General features: G+C 44.8%; 1 protein-coding gene across 5 annotated transcripts in view; it reads left to right on the forward strand.

Moving 5' to 3' along the window:
* Positions 1 to 22,671, forward strand: part of DENND1A (DENN domain containing 1A) — a gene marked incomplete at both ends in the record, with an annotated part of 564,729 nt that overhangs the window by 256,965 nt on the left and 285,093 nt on the right. For all 5 annotated transcript variants that reach the window (XM_080708699.1, XM_080708698.1, XM_080708700.1 and 2 more), the window contains one exon: positions 15,790 to 15,859. In XM_080708699.1, coding sequence (XP_080564825.1) covers positions 15,790 to 15,859 — 70 coding nt within the window. The remainder of the gene's footprint in view (positions 1 to 15,789; positions 15,860 to 22,671) is intronic.

Raw genomic sequence — 22,671 nt, forward strand, 5'->3', positions numbered from 1 at the left:
GTAACCTTGGGTAATTGTTGTCTCTTCCTTCTTGAAGCCCACCAGGGTTTATTGAGAATGACTGCTCCCAGTTTAAGGGGAGATAAACTTTCCCAGCTAATTGTCCCTCCCCTGGAGCCAAGATTGTGTAAGCCCGGCTTGGGGGAGTGGATCAGGAGGCTCTAAGCAGCTGCTAAAGTTTAAAAACTACCGTCTCATCCAGAGAACCCACCCAGGAGCTGGGGGTCATCACAGTTAAGAAGACACTGACCAGAAGGACACACATCAAGTGCTCCATGCATGGATGTTTGTATTGCTTTGAACCTCACTAAGGTATATAAGTACAGTACACCAATAAAAGTATTTTTTAAAAAAAGGACACTGGAAGCAAGGAGGCAGGCTTTTCTTATCTCCAGTAACCCTGGGAGTTCAGAAGCAGAGTAATCACCTGTAGCTCTTTGTTTAAAAATGGGGGGGGGTATTTTAATTAACTCAGTAGTTAATAGAAAGTAACATTTATTGGTGCTGAGGACCTCGTGCAGGCTGAGCATGCACTGTACCACTGAGCTCCATCCCTGGCCAAAAAGTAAGGATGCTTTCTACAGAATATTTGGGAATATTAAAATGAAAAATTATTTGCCCATATTATAGTGCCTGCTTTTTATACCTTACTACTATATTTAACTATAAGTGTTTTGTATATTACATACTTTCTACATGTAGTGTGTGTGTGTGTTGTGTGTTTGTGTGTGTGTTCTATGGATCAAATATAGAGGCATTCTACTTCTGATTTATACCCACAGTGCTTTTTATTTTTTATTTTGAAATAGGATCCCACTAAGTTGCTGAGGGTTTTGCTAAATTACTAAGGCTGGCCTCAAATCTGTGGTCCTCCTGTTTCAGCCTCTTAAGTTCTGAGATTACAGGCACACACCGCTGTGCCTGGCTTAGATGATGTCTGATTTTAATGAGTGTGTAATATTCTGCCATTTTTGGGGTAGCTCATACTCTTGTTATCATTCTATTGTTGTATGTTTAGATTGATTTTCAAGTATTTACAATTACCAAGATCACAGACTACTAAAAAGACAGCTTCCCCCTAATTTTTAAGGCACTATATACTCTTAATACATAAGCTATAGAAAGTACAGAAAAGAATACAAAAGAAAATGAAGGTTAGCTTGATCTCATAACCTTTGAAATGACCACTGTTAAGTTATATCTTTTCTTCTAGTCTTTCTATAAGTGTGTATGATTCCATATAACGCACAGTGGGTGTGTTCCCACTTTTTCATTTTATATCATTTTATGGACATTTTCTCATTTGACTAAAATATGATAAAATATAATTTTCTATTGCCTGGGTCTCATATCCTTTATTTAAGCATTACTTTGGCACATGTTTAAATGTGTGTGCACACCTTTATGTGTTGCTATTATCAGTACTAAAGAACTATGATTTGCAAAAGATTGCAAAAAAATTAAATCACAACATTTAATGCAGGTAAAAATAAAATGCAAAATAAAATGCATATATTTTTTGACCTTCATTAAATTTTCTGGTTTTAATAGTTACTCATTAAAAGGTAAACTCTCCTGCTTTTTTTTCATACTATGAGTTTAAGAATTTATGTCAAAGAAACCAGATTTTGACAAGAGGTTTTCTGAATGAGCATCTTTTTTCTAAAGTTCAGTATTTCTTTTAAAAATTTTATTAATACAATCATATTTTGAGGGAATTTTGTAATGCTAGTTTTAGGTCTTTTTTTTTTTTTTTTTTTTTTTAGCTTGTAGACTACTTCTCTTAGTTAATAATAAAGCAGTAAGCCATAAGCACAAAGTTATTTAAGAAATTAGGAATGGCCAAGGAGCAGAGACTAGATCAGGGCCACAGCAGAGAGTGACTAGGGACAATCCACGCACCAGCCCTGGTCAGGGGTGCTGGATCCCAGCTCCTCTGAGTGCTCGGGTCTTGGTTTCTCTGCCCTGAAGGCACAGCTGAGGAAACCACTGCTGCTCAGGGGTGCCCACCCACCTCCCTCAGGGAAACCACTGCTCGGGGTGCCCACCCGCCTCCCTCAGGGAAACCACTGCTTGGGTGCCCACCCGCCTCCCTCAGGGAAACCACTGCTCGGGGTGCCCACCCGCCTCCCTCAGGGCCGCCCACCGCGACTCTTGGCATTTCCCAAGCTTTGCTCGTCTTGTCCCGGTTGGATGGTTCTGCCTGCCCTCGTGGCTTTGCATGCAAATCCAAACCAGGGAACGACTTCACTGGTTATTCCACTCTCTACCCCGTGCCACACTTTAGCAGACAATGAATGAGTGACTGCTGTCTATGGAACAAATGAGCTTAACCACGGTTCCATTTCAACAGTTTGAAAACACCTAACCAAATGTGTGGCAGGGAAGCAGTCCAGCGCATTTTGCTGATACTATTTCTGATGGACAGCTTTTTAGACAAGTGCCTGCAGGTACAGGGAATCACAGACCTGGATTCCGCCCTCATCTAACTTATGGCTGTGTGACTGAGCAAGTTACTTAGCCTCTCTGTGCTCCCATTTCTTCATTCGTAATCTGTAGACATCTGGCATCTACTCGGGATACCTATGAAGAGCTAGTAAGTCAGTGCATGTAGAGTTCCTGGCCTGCGATAGTTCTTAAACTAATGGTAATCTCTACTATTAACATTTTCATCTCTTGGGTACCTCATGAGCAGCACAGCTGTAAAGGTGCTGGGAAGCTTGCGGATCTTGTAGCCATGGTTAGACAGATCGCACCGTCTTCAGCAGGGTTGCTTTGCTTCCGTGTGACTAATTTTGTACAGAAGATTTTGCTTCCCTCAGCCTGGCCCAGGGCTGCTACTAAGTCAGATAGTGGTGAAGGTATTCCTTGGGTAGCACGGCTGGAGGAGGAGAGATTTCCTGTGGCTGAGTGAAGCAAGAAGGGCTGCTTGGCTTACACCAAGTCCCGTTTTACCTTCCCTCAAAACCTGGTGCATTTCCAAACACATTTAGAAAAAAAAAAAAAACGTGGTGAGAGAAAGGCTCTGTCACTCAAGGTAACTTGAGAGTGGACCAGTTTCCTGTCTGTCTTTGTTGCCAGCTCTCTAGGCGTGAGGTTCTGCCTCGCTCCCGAAGGAGGCTTTGAACATCAGCTGTCTGGAACAATCTCTAGCCTTATCACTTATTTTAATGTTCCTTGCACAGGGTCACCCTTGGATGTGGTGCTCTGGGCAATCTCACCCCAGAGTGCTTCCCTTCCTTTATTTAACCTCTGACCTGTGAAAACAAGAGTTAATCAAGAGTTCTAAGGTAGCTAAGAGGAAGGGGAAGTGTTTGGTTACAAATTAAATATGAACAAGTCATAAGTCATAAATCCCCAGTAGTGCTACCAGTTGTGGGTCTCAGGTTGCATATGGCACAGAGTGTTTGAGTTATAAATTCAAGTTCAGAGCTCTCTGATTGCTCGAGGGTAGGTGCTAGGTTCATTTTCTTTTGGCCTTAAATTCTTTGCCTTCTAAAACATTACTTTTATTGGACCAGCTACATTCATATCCTATTTTCTCTCTGCTTGCCTGTCTCCCCGTCTTCCTTTTTTTTTTTTACCTGCCTGCCTGCTTGTGTTGATTGGTGTGCTGTTTGGTGAATTGAGACAGAACTACTTCCCTGAAAGAAGTTAAGCATATGGAAAAAGTTGCCAGGAAAAGGCATTGAAGCATAGAGCGTAAATAGGTTTAAGAGACAGTCAGACATTTTTATAGAGAGATTTGCGATTGAATGATAAAACACTCAAGCAGAGATCTGGGCTGGAAATGAACTTAAATGAGTGCTCTGTATGGAAATCTGATGGCCTGTTTAATCTAGCATTTCCTTAATTGTCACCATAAGCATTCATTTAAAAATTTGTACTTTAAATTAAAAAGGACAATGGTCTATTTAAGGACCTATGACATAGTCTGTGGTTTTCCTAGGTGAGTTCTTAAAAACATTTGTTTAAGTTAGTAGAGGCGTTGGGTCTTGGCACAAAGCACTGAAAAGTTAGAATCCTTCTTGCCATGTTTGATTAAAGCATTTTGAATTGAGCTATTTGTATTTACGTTTCTGATCACAACGCATATGGTAATGCATAAAGCAGTAGAGTGGACACATGACGAGCGTCCCTGGAGCCAGCAGAGTAAGAAAGCACATGGGTTGCTGGGAGGCAGCCAAGGCCAGCTTGCTGGGAACGCTTGCAGCTGGGGGCTCCGGAGGCAAGCTTTCATTATCAGGGCATTACAACAAGAAGTGCAAGGTAAGAATTTTATATCCTAATCTCAAGATTGATTGTTATACCTGACCACATTGTATAGCTAGTATTGAGTTGGATACAGAGAACGGGACTTAGAAATCACACCGCACTAGTGTTGTGTCCGAGTCGTGCTTTTTTGTCCTCTTAGAGAAATCACTTTACTTCTCTGAGACTCAGTTTTCTCATCCATAAAGTTGGAATAAAAATTCATCTCAGAGACTTGTTTAAAAGAGTAATATTTCAAAGGATTTAACACTTGATGTTTTCCCCTCTTCCCATTAGCTTTCATTTCCTACCTCTAAAATGAGAATAATAGCAAATGGCATTTCAGTGAAATCATTAATTTGTTGTTTATAACTGAAAACAGCATTGGACTTCTTAAGGAGCCATTTCTTGCCTTTTTTTAAGTAGTAGAGGCACTGTGTTTCTCCTTCAGGCTAAAGCTTCAGCAAGATGGGTCTTGGTTAGAACCTCACTAACCCATTATATTCTATTACAGTAGTAATTTTGACCATAAAATCAGATGATCTGAATGGGAAAGGCTTGCAGGTGTGTCAGTACAGGAGTGGGCAGCCTCATAAACTCTTAGGAAAATGATGAAAGGGCTCTGCGCTCACCCTCTCTGGACTCAGTGGAAAATACCAAGAATTACGCTGAGTTGTCAGTGCAGGTGCCATTACTCCAAAGATCTCATGCTACCAACACTTCACTGGTGATAACAGGAAAGTGCCTCTGTGCTTTCCTCTGAGCAATCTCCTTCAATCACAGTAACGCTGTCTCAGAAAAGATGGCGACAAATCCTCTCTCTAAAAGCAACAATTATCGAATGCCCACCAAGAGAGAAGAGAGCCTTATTTCCAAAATCAAACCCAAGTGTATGTTTGGGTAGATGTATATAAGCACAGATGTTGTATGGGAGTTTTCGGTGTTTTATTCAGAATACAAATGAATATTTTTGTTCATTTGGTACATACATTTTCTTCCTGCATAGATTTACTAGGTATCACAATGGGATGTTAATCATGGACATAAATCAGACTTTTTAGCCTAACTAGATAAGATAATAAATTTACAATTGGAGGTTAACAGCTGCAAGAAGGCACCATGGTGCTCAGATGAGGCAAGACTGGCTCTGATCTCCCAGAGGGAGTCGTGTTTCTCTTACTTAGATTCCTTTGACTTTTGATCTCGTTAGTAACAAGAGTACAGCAGTGTCAGGGCAAAGCATCATTAATGCTGCTCCGAGCATACCAGTAGGTGTGTGCACATATTTAGTCCTCAAAACATTCATGTGAGATTAAAAGAATCCATGGGAGAGTAAATAGTTTATCCCCATTTCACAGATGGGGAAGGAGGACGCTGGCCCAGGCCATAGGTCACAAGTGATAGGGCCGACACACAAGCGCAGAGGGCCTCCTGACTCTGCAGTCGGGTGTAGTTGATTAGTGAACTGCCACTTCCCCCAGCAAGACTTTCGGATCTCTGCCCTGTCCCGGGATGACCTCCTGTCATAGCCCTGGCCCAGCCTGAGGCCGTTTTCTGCCAGTGTGGCTGCTTCCTCTTTAAAGATACCGCAAGCCCCCTAAACGCTGAGGCACCCATGCGCCCAGCGAGCTGCACGCACATACTGGGAGCTCCACGTTAATGCATTGCTTGGGAACTGAAGATACTGCCCGTCTTTTAGATTCCAGAGAGGTGTTTGCTGGAGCTAAATGTGCGTAGCTTGGTAAGGGTGGTGTCTCTTCCCCTGGGGAGGATTGTCCACACAGTGTTAAGACTACAGCTTGAGAGGTGGATCAGGACAAGAGCAGGTTTCTGTCGGCAGGGTGCATGTAGCTGAGCGCAGTGGGGATGTGTCTCAGAAGGCCCTGCGCTGGGATCGAGGCTCTTCTCTCCTTTTCACTTCCAGCTACAAGTGGGGAAGAGATGGAAACATGTCAGAACTTTTCAGTAAGCTTGAAGAGTAGGGCAAATAGCTTAGGGACAGGAGGAGAAGATTTGTAGCAAACCCTAAGGGAAAGTGTGGGGTCGAGGCACTGACAGGTTAGGGACTGCCAGAGCAATTCTAAGGGCTCATTTGTGTTTGAAAAGCTAGGTTTACAAATGAAGGGAATCCGCCCAGTTTTGTGATGTCTTCCCACAACTCTTGAGGTAGGAACAAAAAGAGTATTTCAGTTGGTGGGGCTTGGAGAAGGGGCAAGAAATCTTAAGCTTGTAGAGACTCCTGAGTTACTTTGAGTATTTTAATCATTTGCCACAGACTGCAGCAGAACATTGGCCAAGTTTTTAATCCCGTGTTCTTTACCTAGTCAAAATACTGCCTGCTAAATTGGATATCCACCTTCAAACAAAAGTTGATTGACTGTGCCTCAGGAGCACTCGTGGTAATGGCCTTAGAGGCCATAGAGACTCGTTGCATCTGTCAAGGGAAGCTTTGGTTACTGACATATACCAGGCACACATGAGGGGTTCAGCAGTCAGGACACAGTCATGCTTCTTGTTCTCATGGAGTGGATACTTATAGAGAGGAGAGATGGAATAGCATATAGTACTGACTGTGGGGTATATGTAACTATGGTACAGCCTAGGAAGTCCTCATATTCTAGGACTAAAATACACCTATTTAAATGAGGACCAAAAGTTTATGGTAAATCTGGGGAAACACTTAGGATCTTATACAGAAAAGTTAAGTCTAAAGTTTTGCAAATTGCCAAGCGTGGTGGCACACGCTTGTAATTCTAGTACGTGGAAGGCTGAGACCAGGAGGATCGCAGGTTAGAAGACAGCTTACCACCGGGCGTGGTGGCGCACACTTGTAATCCCCGCGCTTGGGAGGCAGAGACAGGAGGATCTCGCAGGTTCGAAGCCAGCTGTGCTGGCTTAAGAGACCCTGTTTCCAAAAAAAAAAAAGAAAAAAAATATATATTCATATATATATAAATATTCATATATATACATATATATATATATATATATATATATATATATATATATATATATAATAGGTCTGGGATTGTAGCCTGGAGGTAGAAGGGTTTCCAGGAACCCCAGTACCACCAAAAAAAAAAAAAAAAAAGAAAAAAAGCTCAGCAAGTAGCGAGGCTCTCATCAACCTAGTGAGAATCTGTTTCAAAATAAAAATAAAATAGGGCTGGGGGCTGGAGATGTAGCTCAGTTAGATTGCCTCTGGGTTTAAATCATATTGCCACAAAAAATAAATAAAATTTTGAAAATATTCAACAGAATCAAGTTTTAAGTCCCAGTAATACATTACTTCCTAGGAAGAATACATAATGAGCAAAATGACTGAGGGGCTGTAATTGCTCAGACTCACACTTGGTGTTTGACTTTCACGGCATAATCACGAAAGAAGTCACTTTTCTAAAGTTATTTGAGGACTCCAGCTTGCGGAAGGCTGCTTTCTTCCTTTGATATTGCAGTCATGCTCTTAGGGTGTGGCTGCTGTGTCTCCGTGCTTGGTTTTCTTGGTGCATCTCTTCATAGTTGGCTAAAGGGCTCGCGCTGCCAGATCTGTTCACCGGTGGCTTTGCCTAAGCCCGGAGGGGTTTCCAAGTCCTGCGTCTGTTTATTGTTTTACTTGTGGTCAGTTGCATTATTCTGTAGCTGTCTGAACCCTGACACATTGACAGAGGAGCCTGGGTGGCTGCTGGGCCACATCTGAAGGCCAGTGGCCGGCTCAGGAGACGAGGAAGCCACAGCATGGTAAGGGTCTCCTCACTACCGCTCTACAGTCCAGGGCGCTGTGCTCTATCTATGGCAGGGTGTGAGGGACTCCCACAGGGTGCTGGAGGAGCCTCTCAGCCACGTGCCAGGACTCAAAGTCACCTCCCACCGCTGAAATGGGCAGGAGGGTTAAGCAGAGAGGTGCGAGAAGAGCGTTCCAGGCGCCAGGCCGTGTGTCTGGTGGGTACCATTCATCCAGGTGGCCAGCCTGTGTCTTTAGTGCTTTAAATACTGAATGTCAGGAGCTGGGCATGGGGCACACGCTTGTAATCCCCGCGCCTGGGAGGCTGAGACAGGAGGATCGCACAGGTTCTAAGCCAGCCGCAGCTACTTAGTGAGGCTCTCAGCAACTTAGTGAGACCCTGCTTCCAAATAAAATATAAAATAGGTCTGGGAGTATAGCCCGGAGGTAGAAAGCCCCTGGGTTCCACCCCCAGTACCACCAAAACAAACAAACAAACAAACAAACAAACAAAAATACTGAATGTCAGGCCACTTTACCTAGAGGGTACTTTGCTATCTGATGAATCCTAGAAAAATACCCCCCCTTAAATATTCAAAGTGGGCTTTCAAAGTTTCTCAGAAATTCACTAAAACCCATAGAAAGATGCTATCCTCTCCCTCCCTCCCCTTGAAATCATTAGATATGAGTGGCAGCAGCTCTACCCTGAGTACTGCTCAGGAAGGTACTGTTCACTGAAAATTTACATGGTAAAATCTTATCATAAATTCCTTCTCTTTTTCTCTTCTAAAGTAGCACTAGACCATTATATTGGTCTTTTGCAAATTATGTGAATGAGTATATGACCTACTATTTTCTTTGGGGATAGCAAATCAGACACTGGTTCTAATAAAGTTGAGATCGTCTCTGCTGAGGGTACTGGATTCCGAGTGCTCATCTTCAGGACATCTTCCTCCTTTACTGTCCCTCAGTCCCTAAGGGAATCGCCCTGGGTTTGGCCTGGAGTCTGGACTCCCTGCCTCTGGCCGGGGCTCTTGCCCTGCCTCAGCTCTTGCTCCTGAGCTTGTTTTCTCCACCTGTAACATTCCTAGTCCACCCCTTCGGCCTCCTGTTCACCCGTCAGCGCCTCCTTCAGGACCTGACTGCGCTCAGCTCCTTTGCTGCAGTCAGTGACTTTCACACTTGCTACCAGCAACTCACACACACACACACACACACACACACACACACACACACTCACTCTCTCTCTCTCTCTCTCTCTCTCTCTCTCCTCTCTCTCTCCTCTCTCTCTCTCCTCTCTCTCTCTCCCTCTTTCTCTTCTCTCACCCTCTCTCTCTTCTCTCTCTCTCCTCTCTCTCTCCTCTCTCTCTCTCCTCTCTCTCTCTCTCTCTCTCTCTCTTCTCTTCTCTTCTCTTCTCTTCTCTTCTCTTCTCTTCTCTCTCTCTCTCTCTCTCTCTCTCTCTGCCATGCCCTCTTTTAAACTCATCTCGTTTTCAGGTCATTGTTGTGTGTGTTCTGGTTGATGTACTTAGAGAGTTTTGTTTTGGGTTTTTTTAGTACCAGGAATTGAACCCAAGGGTATTATGCCTCTGAGCTGTATCCTAAGCCCTATTTAAATTTTTATTTTGAAACAGGGTCTCACTAAGTTGCAGAGGACCTCACAGCTTTCTGAGGCTGGCCATGAACCTGTGATCCTCCTATCTCAGCCTCCCAAGTGCTGGGATTATAAGCGTGTAAGATACGCTGCTAAAATAATACTCCATAATTCCAGATACTTTGGACCGTATTTTAAAAATAACATTTTTTGTCTTTTACATTACTGCGTAACAATCTTGAAATCAGCACTTTGTATTTATTTTTATGTAACACAGCCTTGCAATCATTAGACCTCCCTTGTTTACATTTTTTAAAAAAATAAAAGCTCAGAGTCAGTGTTGTCTTTATTTTCTCTATATCCTTAGTGTCCTTCAGTCAGGAGCAAGTCCTCAGTGTTTTCTAGAGCGGTGTGAACAGGACGGCTTGCCTGCTCTTCTGTAGACTGCCCCTCAGTTGGTGTGTATCTGATGTTTCCTCAGGATGAGTTTCTGGCCCTTGGCAGGAATGTTCTAGAAGTGATGCTGTGTTCTGCCCTGCCCTTGGCAGGAATGTTCTAGAAGTGATGCTGTGTTCTGCCTTTGCGTCTTATCCGGTGGCACCCACTTCAGGTCATTCCATTGCTTGACTAAGCAGTGTTCTGAGACTGCTTTCTTTTTCCCTTTGTAATTAGCAAACATCATCAAACATAAATGTACGTTTGTGTGTGTGTATATATATATGTATGTATGTATGTATGTATGTACATGTGTATAGTGCTGGGCATGGAACCCAGGGGTTCCATTCTACCTCTGAGCTGCACCCCAGACCCCCATACTGATTTTATTTTTCATTTGGAAACATAGTCTCACTAGGTTGCTGAGGCTGGTTTTGAACCTGTGAACCTCCTGTCTCAGCCCCCCAAGGACTGGGATTATAGTCATGCACCACTATGCCACTATGTCTCATCAAACATTTAATTCATTTATTTTTATCAGCACTGAATCTTGTTTTTCTATTTTAGCATACCCTTTCTATTATTATTTGTTTAAATATTTAACTGTCACAGTTTTGCAAGGGGAATCCCTCACTGGCTTTTGTGTTCTTCTGGTATGGCCTGATCATACGCTGGCTGCTGCCTTTTTATTCTAATACAAGGCATTTCTCATCTCCACCCTTGGAAGCCAACACTTCTTCAAGGGGCCCTCGTTCCTTTTAGCAGAGAATGGTATTTAGAAACCATAATCTGGGCACTACGTGTGCTCATAATAATTGGGGTGTCTCTGCTTCCAGGCTGCCTCAGTGGCTAAACCTTGAGAATATGTAAGTATGTTGTATGAGCTCTGTATGTTTTATAGGGTATGGATATACACGTATACATTTGTAGTTCTGTTTCTTCTGTCTGTCTCTTACCTCTCTGTTTACTCAAAATCATAATTTCACACAGTCACATCCAATTACAATTTGACACTGCAGAGTTTATTCTTGTTTTCTCTCCATCCATTTGTTAATTTTCTTCTCTAATACCTAGAAACTCACTTCCCTTACATGCTTGGTAAGTCTCACTCTGTTCTGTATGTAATCAGTCTCCCTCTGGTACAGCCCCCTCCCACCCCGTGGTCCTCACCAGGTCCTATTTGGCCTGATATTCAGGCAGGGCTGTTGTCACCCTCCTACCGTGGACATCCTTCTGAACTGGTTGGCCGCTCTGGGCGGACACACCTCCTGTTAGACTCTGTGAGCGCATGCTGGTCTGCCGTCAGGTGTTTTGCTGGCTCTTCTTGGGTTCTAATGCCATTGCTGGTCAACCCTCTACTCCACACAGATGCTTTCTGTAACCTGTGCCGGGCCTCACCCCTACATGAACATCGTCCTTGCCCCTCCCGAGCTCTGCCACTGCGTGGAAACCATCTTCATCCAGCGTGGGCTCTGACTTCCTCCTACCGTGGAGTCAGAGCCCACTCTGCTTTGGCCCCAGCACCCTATGCCAGATAGCGTGGGTGTACACAGGGTGGGCGCCTCCCCACCCCTTGGACTCTCCCTCTTGGAGGTCGCCTCTCCAAGAGGATAGCCTCCTTTGTTGCTTGAGCCTGCGGACTTAGACCATTCTCCCAGATGCCCTTCCTCCGTGTGGCCTGCGCTGCCGATCACCCCACTGCTACCCTTCCTTACCCTGTACTGTCTTGCTCAGGCTCATGTAATGGCTCTAAACTGAATTTCTGGGAAGAGAAATAGGAGAGCTTTTCAATTTTTGAGTGTTTTTCTTTTTAAATACTTACGGCACTGAAGTGGAATAGGTCTGGGAGTGTAGCCCCAGACCTATTTTATATTTTATTTGGAAACAGGGTATCACTAAGTTGCTGATACACCTCTTCATTTGAACAAGGTCCATCATACATGGACCCCGAGCTAGACTCAGTTTCTGAGTTCAGTTCCAGAGTGAGCAGCTTACCGGGCTGACATGAAACCTGGAAGATTTTCCTTCAGCTTGTCCCCAAACTTGGGAGCCATTGTTATCAGAGCTTCTAAGGATGCATGCAGCCCCGTTGAGGTGGTGTGGGAGGACATGCCCTGTGCCACAGGACTCTACCTGAGTCTTTTTAAGTTTTTTTTTTTTCCAGTACTGGGGATGGAATCCAGGGACATTCTACCTCTGAGCTACACCCATAGCTCATTGTGTGTGTGTGTGTGTGTGTGTGTGTGTGTGTGTGTGTGTGTGTGTGTGTGTGTGTTAGTGCTACTGGGGATGGAACCCAGGGGCTTTTTCTACCCTCCCAGGCTACACTCCCAGACCTATTTTATATTTTATTTGGAAACAGGGTATCACTAAGTTGCTGAGAGCCTCACTAAGTAGCTGAGGCTGGCTTCAAATTTACGCAATCCTCCTGTCTAAACCTCCCAAGTGCTGGGATTACAAGCCTGTACCACCATGCCTGGCTCAGTTTAAGATTGCATATGGCCTCACACAGAAAAACTCTCCAGGCTGGTCCCTGGGAAGTGGCTGCTCCCACCAGGACTTTGGTCCCCTTGCTGATAAGGCCCCAGTGTTCTCAGTCAGTCCAGAAGCCTAAGGTAACTCAGTGCCAGCCCAGCACCTCCCATCAGATGTTTGCTGTTACGTACACATCTATCTCTCTTTCCACCCAGGACCGTGGCCTCCTTGTGGGGAGCGACCCCTTGCTTTGCTGTTTGTCATTTGGGCCCCAGCCTGGGGCTGAGCCCACAGTGCAGAGGTCTCCACTTCGAGAGTGCAAACAGTTGGATGCCAGTAGCAAGCACAGCAGGACTAGGGAGGTTTGGGCCCTTTAGGTGGCCAAGACGGGCAGCGGGATGGAGTGTTTGTTTCCTGTCAGTGGACCAGGAAGTATTGTTTACTCGCTGATGACAGACACACACAAAATGGAAGGGTCTCCATGTCCTCACCTGCAGCCTCCAGGCAATGTGGGGCCAGCGCTAATGAAGCAGGACCGGAAGCACCTCCGGACACGGCTCAGCTGTGAGCCCTGGCCTCCCAGCCGGGAAAACAGGGCCCTTTGAAGAAGAAGACAGCTGGGGTTTGGTTTTAAAACCTTAACACTGCCATCGCTAGACACTCATCTGTCAGCACACAGGGGACAACATGTGGGGAACAGTTGTGTCCAGCCAGGCTAAAGGGAAAAAGAAATGGCTGGTTTCCAGGGTAACCACATAACCGCCATGGCCACTGGTTCAGCCTAGTGTAGCCAAAAACCCTGGATTTGAGGCAGAGGCTGAGTGCAGGAAGCGGGACTCTCCGCCATGGGCCGGGGTGCTGGTCACATCGCCTTGCATTATTTCATGGCAGGGGAGGATGCCATGGTTGGAGGTCACCTGCCAAAGCTGTGTGGGACACTTGGACCTGGTTGTCTCAAACTGTGTCAAAGTGCACACTTGTTCTGAGCTGTCAGCAAATCCAGCCTGCCCACCGCACTCCATCTAGTATTCCTAAAAGGAGCTCAGCTTTGCTTTCGTTGACTTGAGGCCCGTATTTCATCTTCTTGTCCTTTTCTCTCCCTCCTGACCTCCAATTTAACTAGTGGTATTTTTCTTTCAAGGAAAAAAAAATGTATAATCCTTGGTTGAATTTGTTTACGGAGTCCTCTAATCTGTGCTGTTTTCTTCTGAGGGGATTTCTTGTTTTACTTTAATGGCTTTTAACTCGCTGAGGTTTACTTAGGAGAAGAGGAAGGGAGCAAGTTATCTCCTCTTAATCCCTCTTGAATGTTTACACAGCTCTGCAGAGTCAGTGCGCGGAAAGTGGCAGCAGCGTCGCTCTGTAATAGTCCATATGCGGCTGCCAGAGCTGATGGAAACATATTAACATAAGTGATAATACTGTCATAGAAGCGAAAAGTTAAGTTGCTTATCAGTATATTTTGATAAGCTACTTAAATTTTACAGTAGCATGTCTGGCTTCAGACAGACGCCACTGATATGGGATTGTGCACTTTATCTGTCCTCTCTATTGCCTCTCACTTCATTTATTACCCTCAGCGGCCCAGCTGGTAATCTGTGCAGGGTACTGAGCCGCTCTCCAGGCGGGATGTCACAGCTGGGCTCTGCCTGGGGTCCGGCTCTATCAGTAACAGACGCGTTCACTCAGCAGCGTGGACAGGAGTATGCGGCAAGCACTTGGCACGACGCTTCTCGTGTGCCGGCTGTGTGGCTCTAGGAGGTTCGTTGCAGAGAACCAAGCCGTGCAAAGCCGTGGCAAAACTTCTTGGGATTGAGGATATTTTTCAATAACTCTTCCTTAGCATGTAGGGACTTTGCCCGTAGTCTGCATCTAGTTGTGTTTGTTCACTAAGTTCTGAGCTATTGTTTGTACCAGGCTCCATCCTTGGCACCAGAAAGATGATGTAAATCGAGGTGTGCTCAGCGGGGTGTGGTGGTGCAGGCTTGTAATCCCAGTATTTGGGAGGCTGAGCCTAGAGGATCGCAGTTTGTGGACAGCCCCAGCAACTGAGTGAGGCCCTTCGCAACTCAGTAAGACCCTGTTTCAAAAATCAGCAAGGACTAAAAACATGGCTGGGGGTTTAGCTTGGAGGTAGAATGCCACAAGATTTCATCCCCAGTACCGAGAGAGAGAGAGAGAGAGAGAGAGAGAGAGGAGAGGAGAGGAGAGGAGAGGAGAGGGGAGAGGGGAGAGGGGAGAGGGGAGAGGGGAGAGGGGAGAAGGGAGAAGGGAGAAGGGAGAAGGGAGAAGGGAGAAGGGAGAAGGGAGAAGGGAGAAGGGAGGAGAAGAAAGAGAGAGAGAGATGCTCCTCTCTCTCTCTGTTACCATGCAGTCTGATTATAACTGAAAGGAGGGAATTAGGCCATGAGGTGCAGAGACAGGCATGAGCCAGCTGCTTATAGAAAGATGAACAGAAATGGATGAGACTAGTCCACAAAGGTCAGGGGAGAAAAGGGCCTAAGTGTGCTAGTTCGGCCAGTCAGTGATGGCTTGACCTTCGTAGAGTGAAGCTGCCCTGAAAGGAGCAGCCATGTTGCCAAGTAGAGAGGTCAGAGGAGCAGTCAGGGGCCTAACAAGGAAGAGCAGTGAGACACCAGTACAGGGATGTAGTCCAGTGTGTGGCACAGATGTGCAATTCTGAAAGGCCATTCTAAGAGCCTCATTGAGGCTGGGCTTCAGTGAGGAGGTCAGCAGCCAGGCCGTCATGCAAGTCGACTGGAGTGATGTCCAGGACCTAGCAGAGGGCAACGGGGATGGCGAGCTGGGTAGACATTCATCCTGCGGTCACTATGGAGTAGGTGTATTAGAGGTAGAAGGTCTGCTGTACCAGGACAGTGGTGTTGGACGCACAGGATCTGGGACACCTCACAGGCACCAACAGCAGGATATGCTGCATGTGGCCATGTACGTCTGATCATGAGAAATTGAATAGACACTTTCCTGGGACAGTGGGCGTGGTGGGGGAGGTCTGCAGGCCCCAGAGATGGTGCCTGATTTCAGGGACTGCTTTGAATTTCTCCTCTATGAACCTGGTATAGCTCTGAGGCATGGGAATAATTCATCACGGACGTTCAGTCCTCAGCCTCACTCAGGTAATATTTTATATCACAGAAATGATTAGCATTTCATCTATCTGTGTTTCCAGAAGTCTACGACAGGAAGACTTTTCACAATGTAGAGAAAAATTGAAATGTACCAGTCTTGAATGAGGTCCTGGTTCAAGTTTTTGACCTGAATACTAATTTTCTATGTTTTTTCCTCTTCCCTCCAGCTATCTCCCCTGGTTCGAGGTATTTTATAAGCTACTTAACATCTTGGCAGATTACACAACAAAAAGACAGGTATTTGCCTTTCTTAATTATTTTTAACAAGTCAATTTTAATTGTTATGATTATGAAAGTAATACATGTCTTATATTTCACCCAAACATTTACAAAATAAAAAGTAATACATGCCCATTATAGAAAGTTTGGGAAATTCATAAAGCAATAGGAAGGAAAAGAAAATCACCCCTAATGTAATCTACCCTCCCTTCCTCCTGAAAATAAGTATTGTTAGCATTCGGGTTGTTGTTTTTTTAATTGCTTTTCTTTGAGTTAAAGAAATAATAGACGTGGCATTCACAGAGTTAATATTCACAATATCTAATATTCCCAAGCATTCTTGAAAGTTCATGGCTTGTATTAAATTATCTTTGCTGAGACTCAGATTTGGCTCACTCATGCTATCCTGCACATACGGGGTTTGCAGGTGACATGCTTAAAGGGGAAGTACTCTCCTTGGATGTCCAAGTTTCCATTTTGATAAAGCTTTGTGGTGCTTTTACAGTAATTTTTGTTAGGATCTGAAAATTACTTTAAAGCCGGGCGTGGTGGCGCACGCTTGTAATCCCCGCGCTTGGGAGGCAGAGACAGGAGGATCGCGCAGGTTCGAAGCCAGCTGCGTGCGCTGGCTTAGGAGACCCTGTTTCCAAATAAAAATGTAAAAATAGGTCTGGGAGTGTAGCCCGGAAGTAGAAGGGCTTCCAGGAACCCCAGTACCACCAAAAAAAAAAAAAAAAAAAAAAAAAAGAAAATTACTTTAAAGGTTCACCTGTGCCTTACTGAACTTTTGGCAGAAATGGTATGCCATGATCTTTCCACGGATGTCAAGGTCATTTGACGTGAGCTGTTTTTAGACATTTGTAGCTCACATGTGCAGATACCATTGCAATAATCATCTCTCCCATCCTATGAAAAACACTGTAAATAGTTTTCATGACGATGTAACATCGCATCATGTACTTGATTTCCTGAAACAGTTTCCTCTTACTGGGAATTTTAATTATTTGGATTTATTTTTTTTTTATAAGAAATACAGCCATTAGCATCTTTTAGTGTAAAACATTTTATTCATTTTAAATTGCTTTCTTAAAAGGAAAACTGTAGGCTGGGCGTGGTGGCGCACATGTGTAATCCCAGCATTCAGGAGGTGAAGATTGGAGGATCGTGGTTTGCGGACAGCCTCAGCTACTTAGCGAGGCCCTTCCCAACTCAGTGAGACCCTGTTTCAAAAAATAAAAAATACAAGCCGGGCGTGGTGGCGCACGCTTGTAATCCCAGCATTCAGGAGGTTAAGACTGGAGGATCGCGGTTCGTGGACAGCCTCAGCTACTTAGTGAGGCTCTCCACAACTTAGTGAGACCCTGTTTCAAAATAAAGAATAAAAAATAGGGCAGGGAGTGTAGCTCGGAGGTTGAATTCCCCTGGGTTCCATCCCCTGACCTTTCAAAAAAGTAAAATAAAATAAATAAAATTTAAAAATACTAAAAAATAGGACGGGGGTATAGCTCAGAGGTACAATGCCCCTGGGTGCCATCCCCACTACTTAAAAAAGAAAAAAATAGGAGAACCCTAGACATGCAATTATAAGCTCAGTGGACATAAATATTTATAAAAACTACTGACCGCTTTCCAAAAGAACTGTTCTGTTTTTTGAAAGGCCACCCTTTACCAGCAATGTGCCAGAGTACCTGGGTCACTTGTTGAACTCATTGTTTATTTGACAAGCTAGAAGTCTGGTTGTAATTACATTTATTTGATTATTAATGAGTTAAATATTCATATGTCTAACATATTTTTCTTTTTGTACTTGGTCTATTTTTAAAGTGACTTGTTATTAAACGTTAAATAAAAGTTTCTGTTTTTCTATGTAATACTAGTTTTAGAGAAATGCTCTCTAAACATAACTAAAGGTCAGAATGATTGGGGTTGAAGGTAGAGAAAGCTGTGTTCCTTTTTTTTCCTCCTTGAGATTCATGTAAAGTAGGCTCTGAGAAGTCCTACAGCCGAGAAACCTTTGTTACTCAGTAGTTTTCATTTCATTTGGGCCCAAACCCTGGAAATATCCTGGAGGAAGAGTGGCACAGTGTGTGTAATGGGTAAATATTTCTTTGGGTTACATGTACTCACTAGCAAGTATATTTCAGAGTTCATGGAAATGGAAGGAAGAGCTACTCAAAGTGGCTCTCCCAGACCGTACTCTGAGACAAGCTTAGGCGTCCAGATTCTGTCGAGAAGGAAGTGATGTACTCCTTGACAAATGAGTCAGGAGGTCACAGTGGGTCTGGCCACTGATTTCAGATTCACTTATCGTTAACCCAACAATGAGGTTTCATTCAAATTTGAAATGTGCCTTTAATAAACCAAATTGTATAAGATGTAAGCTCTTAGCAGTTTTTAAGATTGACTCATTTTTTTCAACCCTCTGTATTTTCCAGTTGCTTTGTTCTCACTGCTTTTGATAGTGCTGAGGCTTGAACCCCAGGGTGCTCTACTTTTCAGCTACACCCCAGAAACAGGATCTTGCTAAGTTACCTGCCCTGGCCTTGAAACTGCAATCCTCCTGTCGCAGTCTTGCAACTATGAGGATTACAGGTGTGGTGTTACCCAACCTCCAGTCATTTTTTCCCCCCAGTACTGGGGATGGAACCCAGGGGCATTCTACCTCGGAGCTATAGCCCCAGTCCTATTTTTTTATTCTTTATTTTGAAACAGGGTCTCACCGACTTGCAAAGGGCCTCACTAAGTTGCTGAGGCTGGCTTTGAACTTGTGCAGCCCTCCTGTCTCAGCCTCCCAAATGCTGGGATTATAAGCGTGCACCACCACGCCCAGCTCAGTCAACTAAACAACAACAACAACAACAATAGTAGAACTTAGTACTCTTCAAAAATCATCTTTGATTCAGAAAGAGCTAAAGAGGTCCAGCCTAAGCACAGGGGAGACCAGAATGGTCACCTATAAAATCGGTGGCCCTTTCCTCTGGGCCGTTGCTCTAACACTCCGAGGGACCCTACCTCTTGGAGTGTTGAAGGCTGAGCTCAGCAATGTGTTCTTGCTGGATCCTGTTTCTCCTGAACCCAGGACTCTTTTTATTAAGTTTCTTTCTTTATTAAGTTAAAGTATCATACTGGTGGTAGTGAATCTGTTTACAACTGCATAGTAAGCAAGGTGTTAGCCACCAGATTAGAACAGGAGGAAAGAATTTTTGTTAAAACAAAAAGAATATCTTCTCCCATCCAAACCTCATTCAGAAGGCAGAACATGGTAGGCTTGTATTTTGGTGTGTGTGTGTGTGTGTGTGTGTGTGTGTGTGTGTGTGTGTGTGTGTGTGTGTTTGAGAGAGACAGCTTGAATGCCAGAGTGTCAGGTGGATGATGGCGGTATCTGTTTGGGTCCTGGCCTCAGCATGGTTATCAGGCAAGGGATGGAGCACAGAGGGCATCCATGTGGAAGGGAGAGATGGAGGGGTGAGGAGGGCGTCTGAGCTGGGAGCAGCCCGCTCAGTGTGTTGGAGCTCCGAAGAGATAAGGCTGTGCTCATGAGAGTGTGGGATAGTAACTGGCAGGGATGTCAGAACTCAGGTGGGCTCTGGAGGGATCCGCAGGGGAAGGGAGATGGCAGTAGGGCCCCAGGACAACATGAAGGGCATCTCCAACTTGTAGCCCTGGGGGTCAGAGGGCAAGGTGTGCCTCCGGGCGGGGAAGGAGGCAAGTGAGGTGACAGAAGCGTGTTCTATACAGTTAAGTGAGTGCACTCAGAAAACGGGCCAAGGTTTTTCATTTTTGTGAAATGTAGTCACAAATATGTAAAGGGAAGAAACTAGAATGCTTCCTATGTTGGTCTGGAATTGGAGCCATCCCTGTGAACCCAAGGCTTTCAATATGTAAAGATTCAGTAATAGAGATGTCAGATGCCAATGTGGGTGTCTCTGTGTATTCACTGCAAAGGGCCTGGCATCTGCAATCCTGAGCAGTGGTGAGTACACCTGTGCACAGATCCTGGTTTCTAAGTACCATTCCCCACTAAATAAACCAGGGTGCCTTCAAGAAATATCAAGATTCCATGGCAAGAGTAAGATGAAACTAAATTATCTTTTTGCCAAAAAGTAAGAAAGTGCTTAAAAATGATGGAGAGCCAGGAGTGGGCTTGTAATCCTAGCACTTGGGAGGCGGACACTGGAGGATCCTGCTGGTTCGGAGCCAGCCTCACTGGTTTAAGAGACCCTATTTCCAAATAAAAATATAAAAATAGGTGTCTGGGAGTGTAGCCCGGAGGTAGAAGGGCCTCCAGGAACCCCAGTACCACCAAAAAAAAGGGGGGGGAGCAGCCTCAGCTACTTAGCGAGGCCTTTGGCAACTCAGTGAGATCCTGTTTCAAAAATAAAAAGACTAAAAAAAAAAAAAACCAAAAAACTAGGGTTGGGGATGTTGCTCGGAGGTAGAATGCCTTTGGGTTCCATCCCCAGTACTGGGGGGGAAAAAAAAATGGCAAAATGTCAGAAAGACATCAAAGCAAGCTTGAAGGGCTAAGTCCTATTGGTCATATCTAAAAGCATCAAGACAAGTAATGATAACAAAGGATTGTAGCTCATTGAATAAACTGAAAACCATGTGCCCATGTTAATACAAATAAATAAATATAAAAGTTGAAAGTATGAGGAGCCAGGCGTGGTGGCCACACTTGTTTTTTTTTTTTTTTTTTTTTTTTTTTGGTGGTACTGGGGTTCCTGGAAGCCCTTCTACCTCTGGGCTACACTCCCAGACCTATTTTTATATTTTTATTTAGAAACAGGTTCTCCTAAGCCAGCGTGCGCGGCTGACTTCGAACCTGCGCGATCCTCCTGTCTCCGCCTCCCAAGCGCGGGGATTACAAGCGTGCGCCACCACGCCCGGCTGGTGGCCACACTTGTAAACCCCATGCTTGGGAGGTGGAGACAGGAGGATCGTGCAGGTTCGAAGCCAGCCTCGCTGGTTTAAGAGACCCTGTTTCCAAATAAAAAAATATAAAATAGGTCTGGGAGTGTAGCCCGGAGGTAGAAGGGCTTCCAGAAACCCCAGTACCACCAAAAAAGAAAAGAGAAAAGAAAAAAAGAAAGTATGAGGAATGGACTCTTTTTATAAAGTATCGCCTCACAAAGTACTTTTTAAATACAAAAGGAAAGAGTCGCCTCACAGTAGAGACTTCAGATAAATTAATCAAATGATCAAAATGACCATTGTCAATAAAGGGGTGAATTGAAAATTGAATCATAAGAAGATATCAAAGCTGGGTGTGGTGGCACTCACTTGTAATCCCAGTATTTGGGAGGCTGAGATAGGAGGCTCTGGGTTCACGGACAGCCTCAGCTACTACTTAGTGAGTTCCCTTGCAACTCAGTGAGACCCTGTTTCAAAATAAAGAATAAAAAATAGGGCTGGAGGTGTAGCTCAGAGGTGGAATATCAAGAATCTTTCTGCAAAATGGATGGGCTCACCATGAAGTTCATGCCACGCTAGGAAAGAGTGGCTGTCCACACAGATGACGGAGCCTCGTAACTACTAAAAGGCAACAGGTGCCTGAACTGGATTTCATTGGCAAGACCTGATGGGCTCAGGTAACTAGGACTGAAATCTCCCACAGGGAGTTCAAAAGATCTTCCACCCTAGCACATGGCAGAATACAAAACATATATTTAAAAATATTTAAAAAGCTGGGTGTGGTAGCACATGCCTGTAATCCCAGCTACTTGGGAGGGTGAGGCATCTGAGCATTGATGATACTGCTGCATGAAGGTTAGCCAAGGCCGAGGAGGAGAATGTCCTTCTCTGATGACGGATGAGACTTAATGTCAGCAACTCATCCTCAGATAATTCAGGAAGCACACTTCTTTATAGTGTTTCTACAAGTGTTTGTAAGCTTGAGACTGAGAGCAACACTCAACAGGTGTACGCATTCCCCCCGGCTCCTGTATCGTTTGTGGGCGGCAGGTGGTTGAAGCGGCTTGTAGTGTGCACGGGTCTCTTCCCTCTGGGTCAGGCCACAGGCAGAAGGGGCTCTGAAGCCGAGCACAGCGGCCTGCTGCGCCCAGCCATGCCGCCGCCAGTCCAATTTGACACGAGTTGTTTCACCTTCCACAGCTTCAGTCTTCACAGCTCTAAAGAGAGGTGGTGGCGGATCAAATACTCAACTGGTGGACACCAGTGTAGGCCTATTGCTCTTGTACTAGCACAAAAAATTCTCCCGAGAGATGGCTTTTGGATCCCTGTGTGAGCAGTGTTCTTTTGAGCATTTCAAGGGTGAATCTGTTTTCAGTTGAATAATATGCACTGCTTTGTGTATCCTTCTGTTGCTCAGTTTCACTAATTAAAGCGCACAGCCACCATCCTATATTGCATGCTGGTGTACTTAGTTCATTTCTAACTTTCCATAATTGGAGTCTGCCGTGTGTACCCAGTGAACACTCAATAAAATTAATTGAGGGTAATGACGATGAAGACAAGATCCACAGTGCCATCGTTATTTCTCCCAACCACCCCCGCCATGGAAGCTCGCATTGTTTGCATTTAAAAGTTGTTGCTATGGAGTTGGGGGATAGATGTGCCGAGAGCTTATGCTATATGATCCATAAAAGGCGGTCATGGTAGGTGTCTCACTGAGTAGAAAATGTCAAACTCAATGTAGGAGGATCTATTTGGCTCTTATGTGCAAGCCATACGCAGGATCTGTGGTCCAGCTCTTCTTGAATATCAAACCTATTCCTGTGCCGGGGCCGACATCTCCCCCTCAGCCAGAGGCCCCCAGTTCCTGTGTGCCGACACCCCTATAGGTATCCAAGGGCTCGGTCTTGCTTTTG

This window comes from Muscardinus avellanarius (assembly GCF_963383645.1).
Source record: "Muscardinus avellanarius genome assembly, chromosome: 13".
NCBI classification, from domain to species: domain Eukaryota; kingdom Metazoa; phylum Chordata; class Mammalia; order Rodentia; family Gliridae; genus Muscardinus; species Muscardinus avellanarius.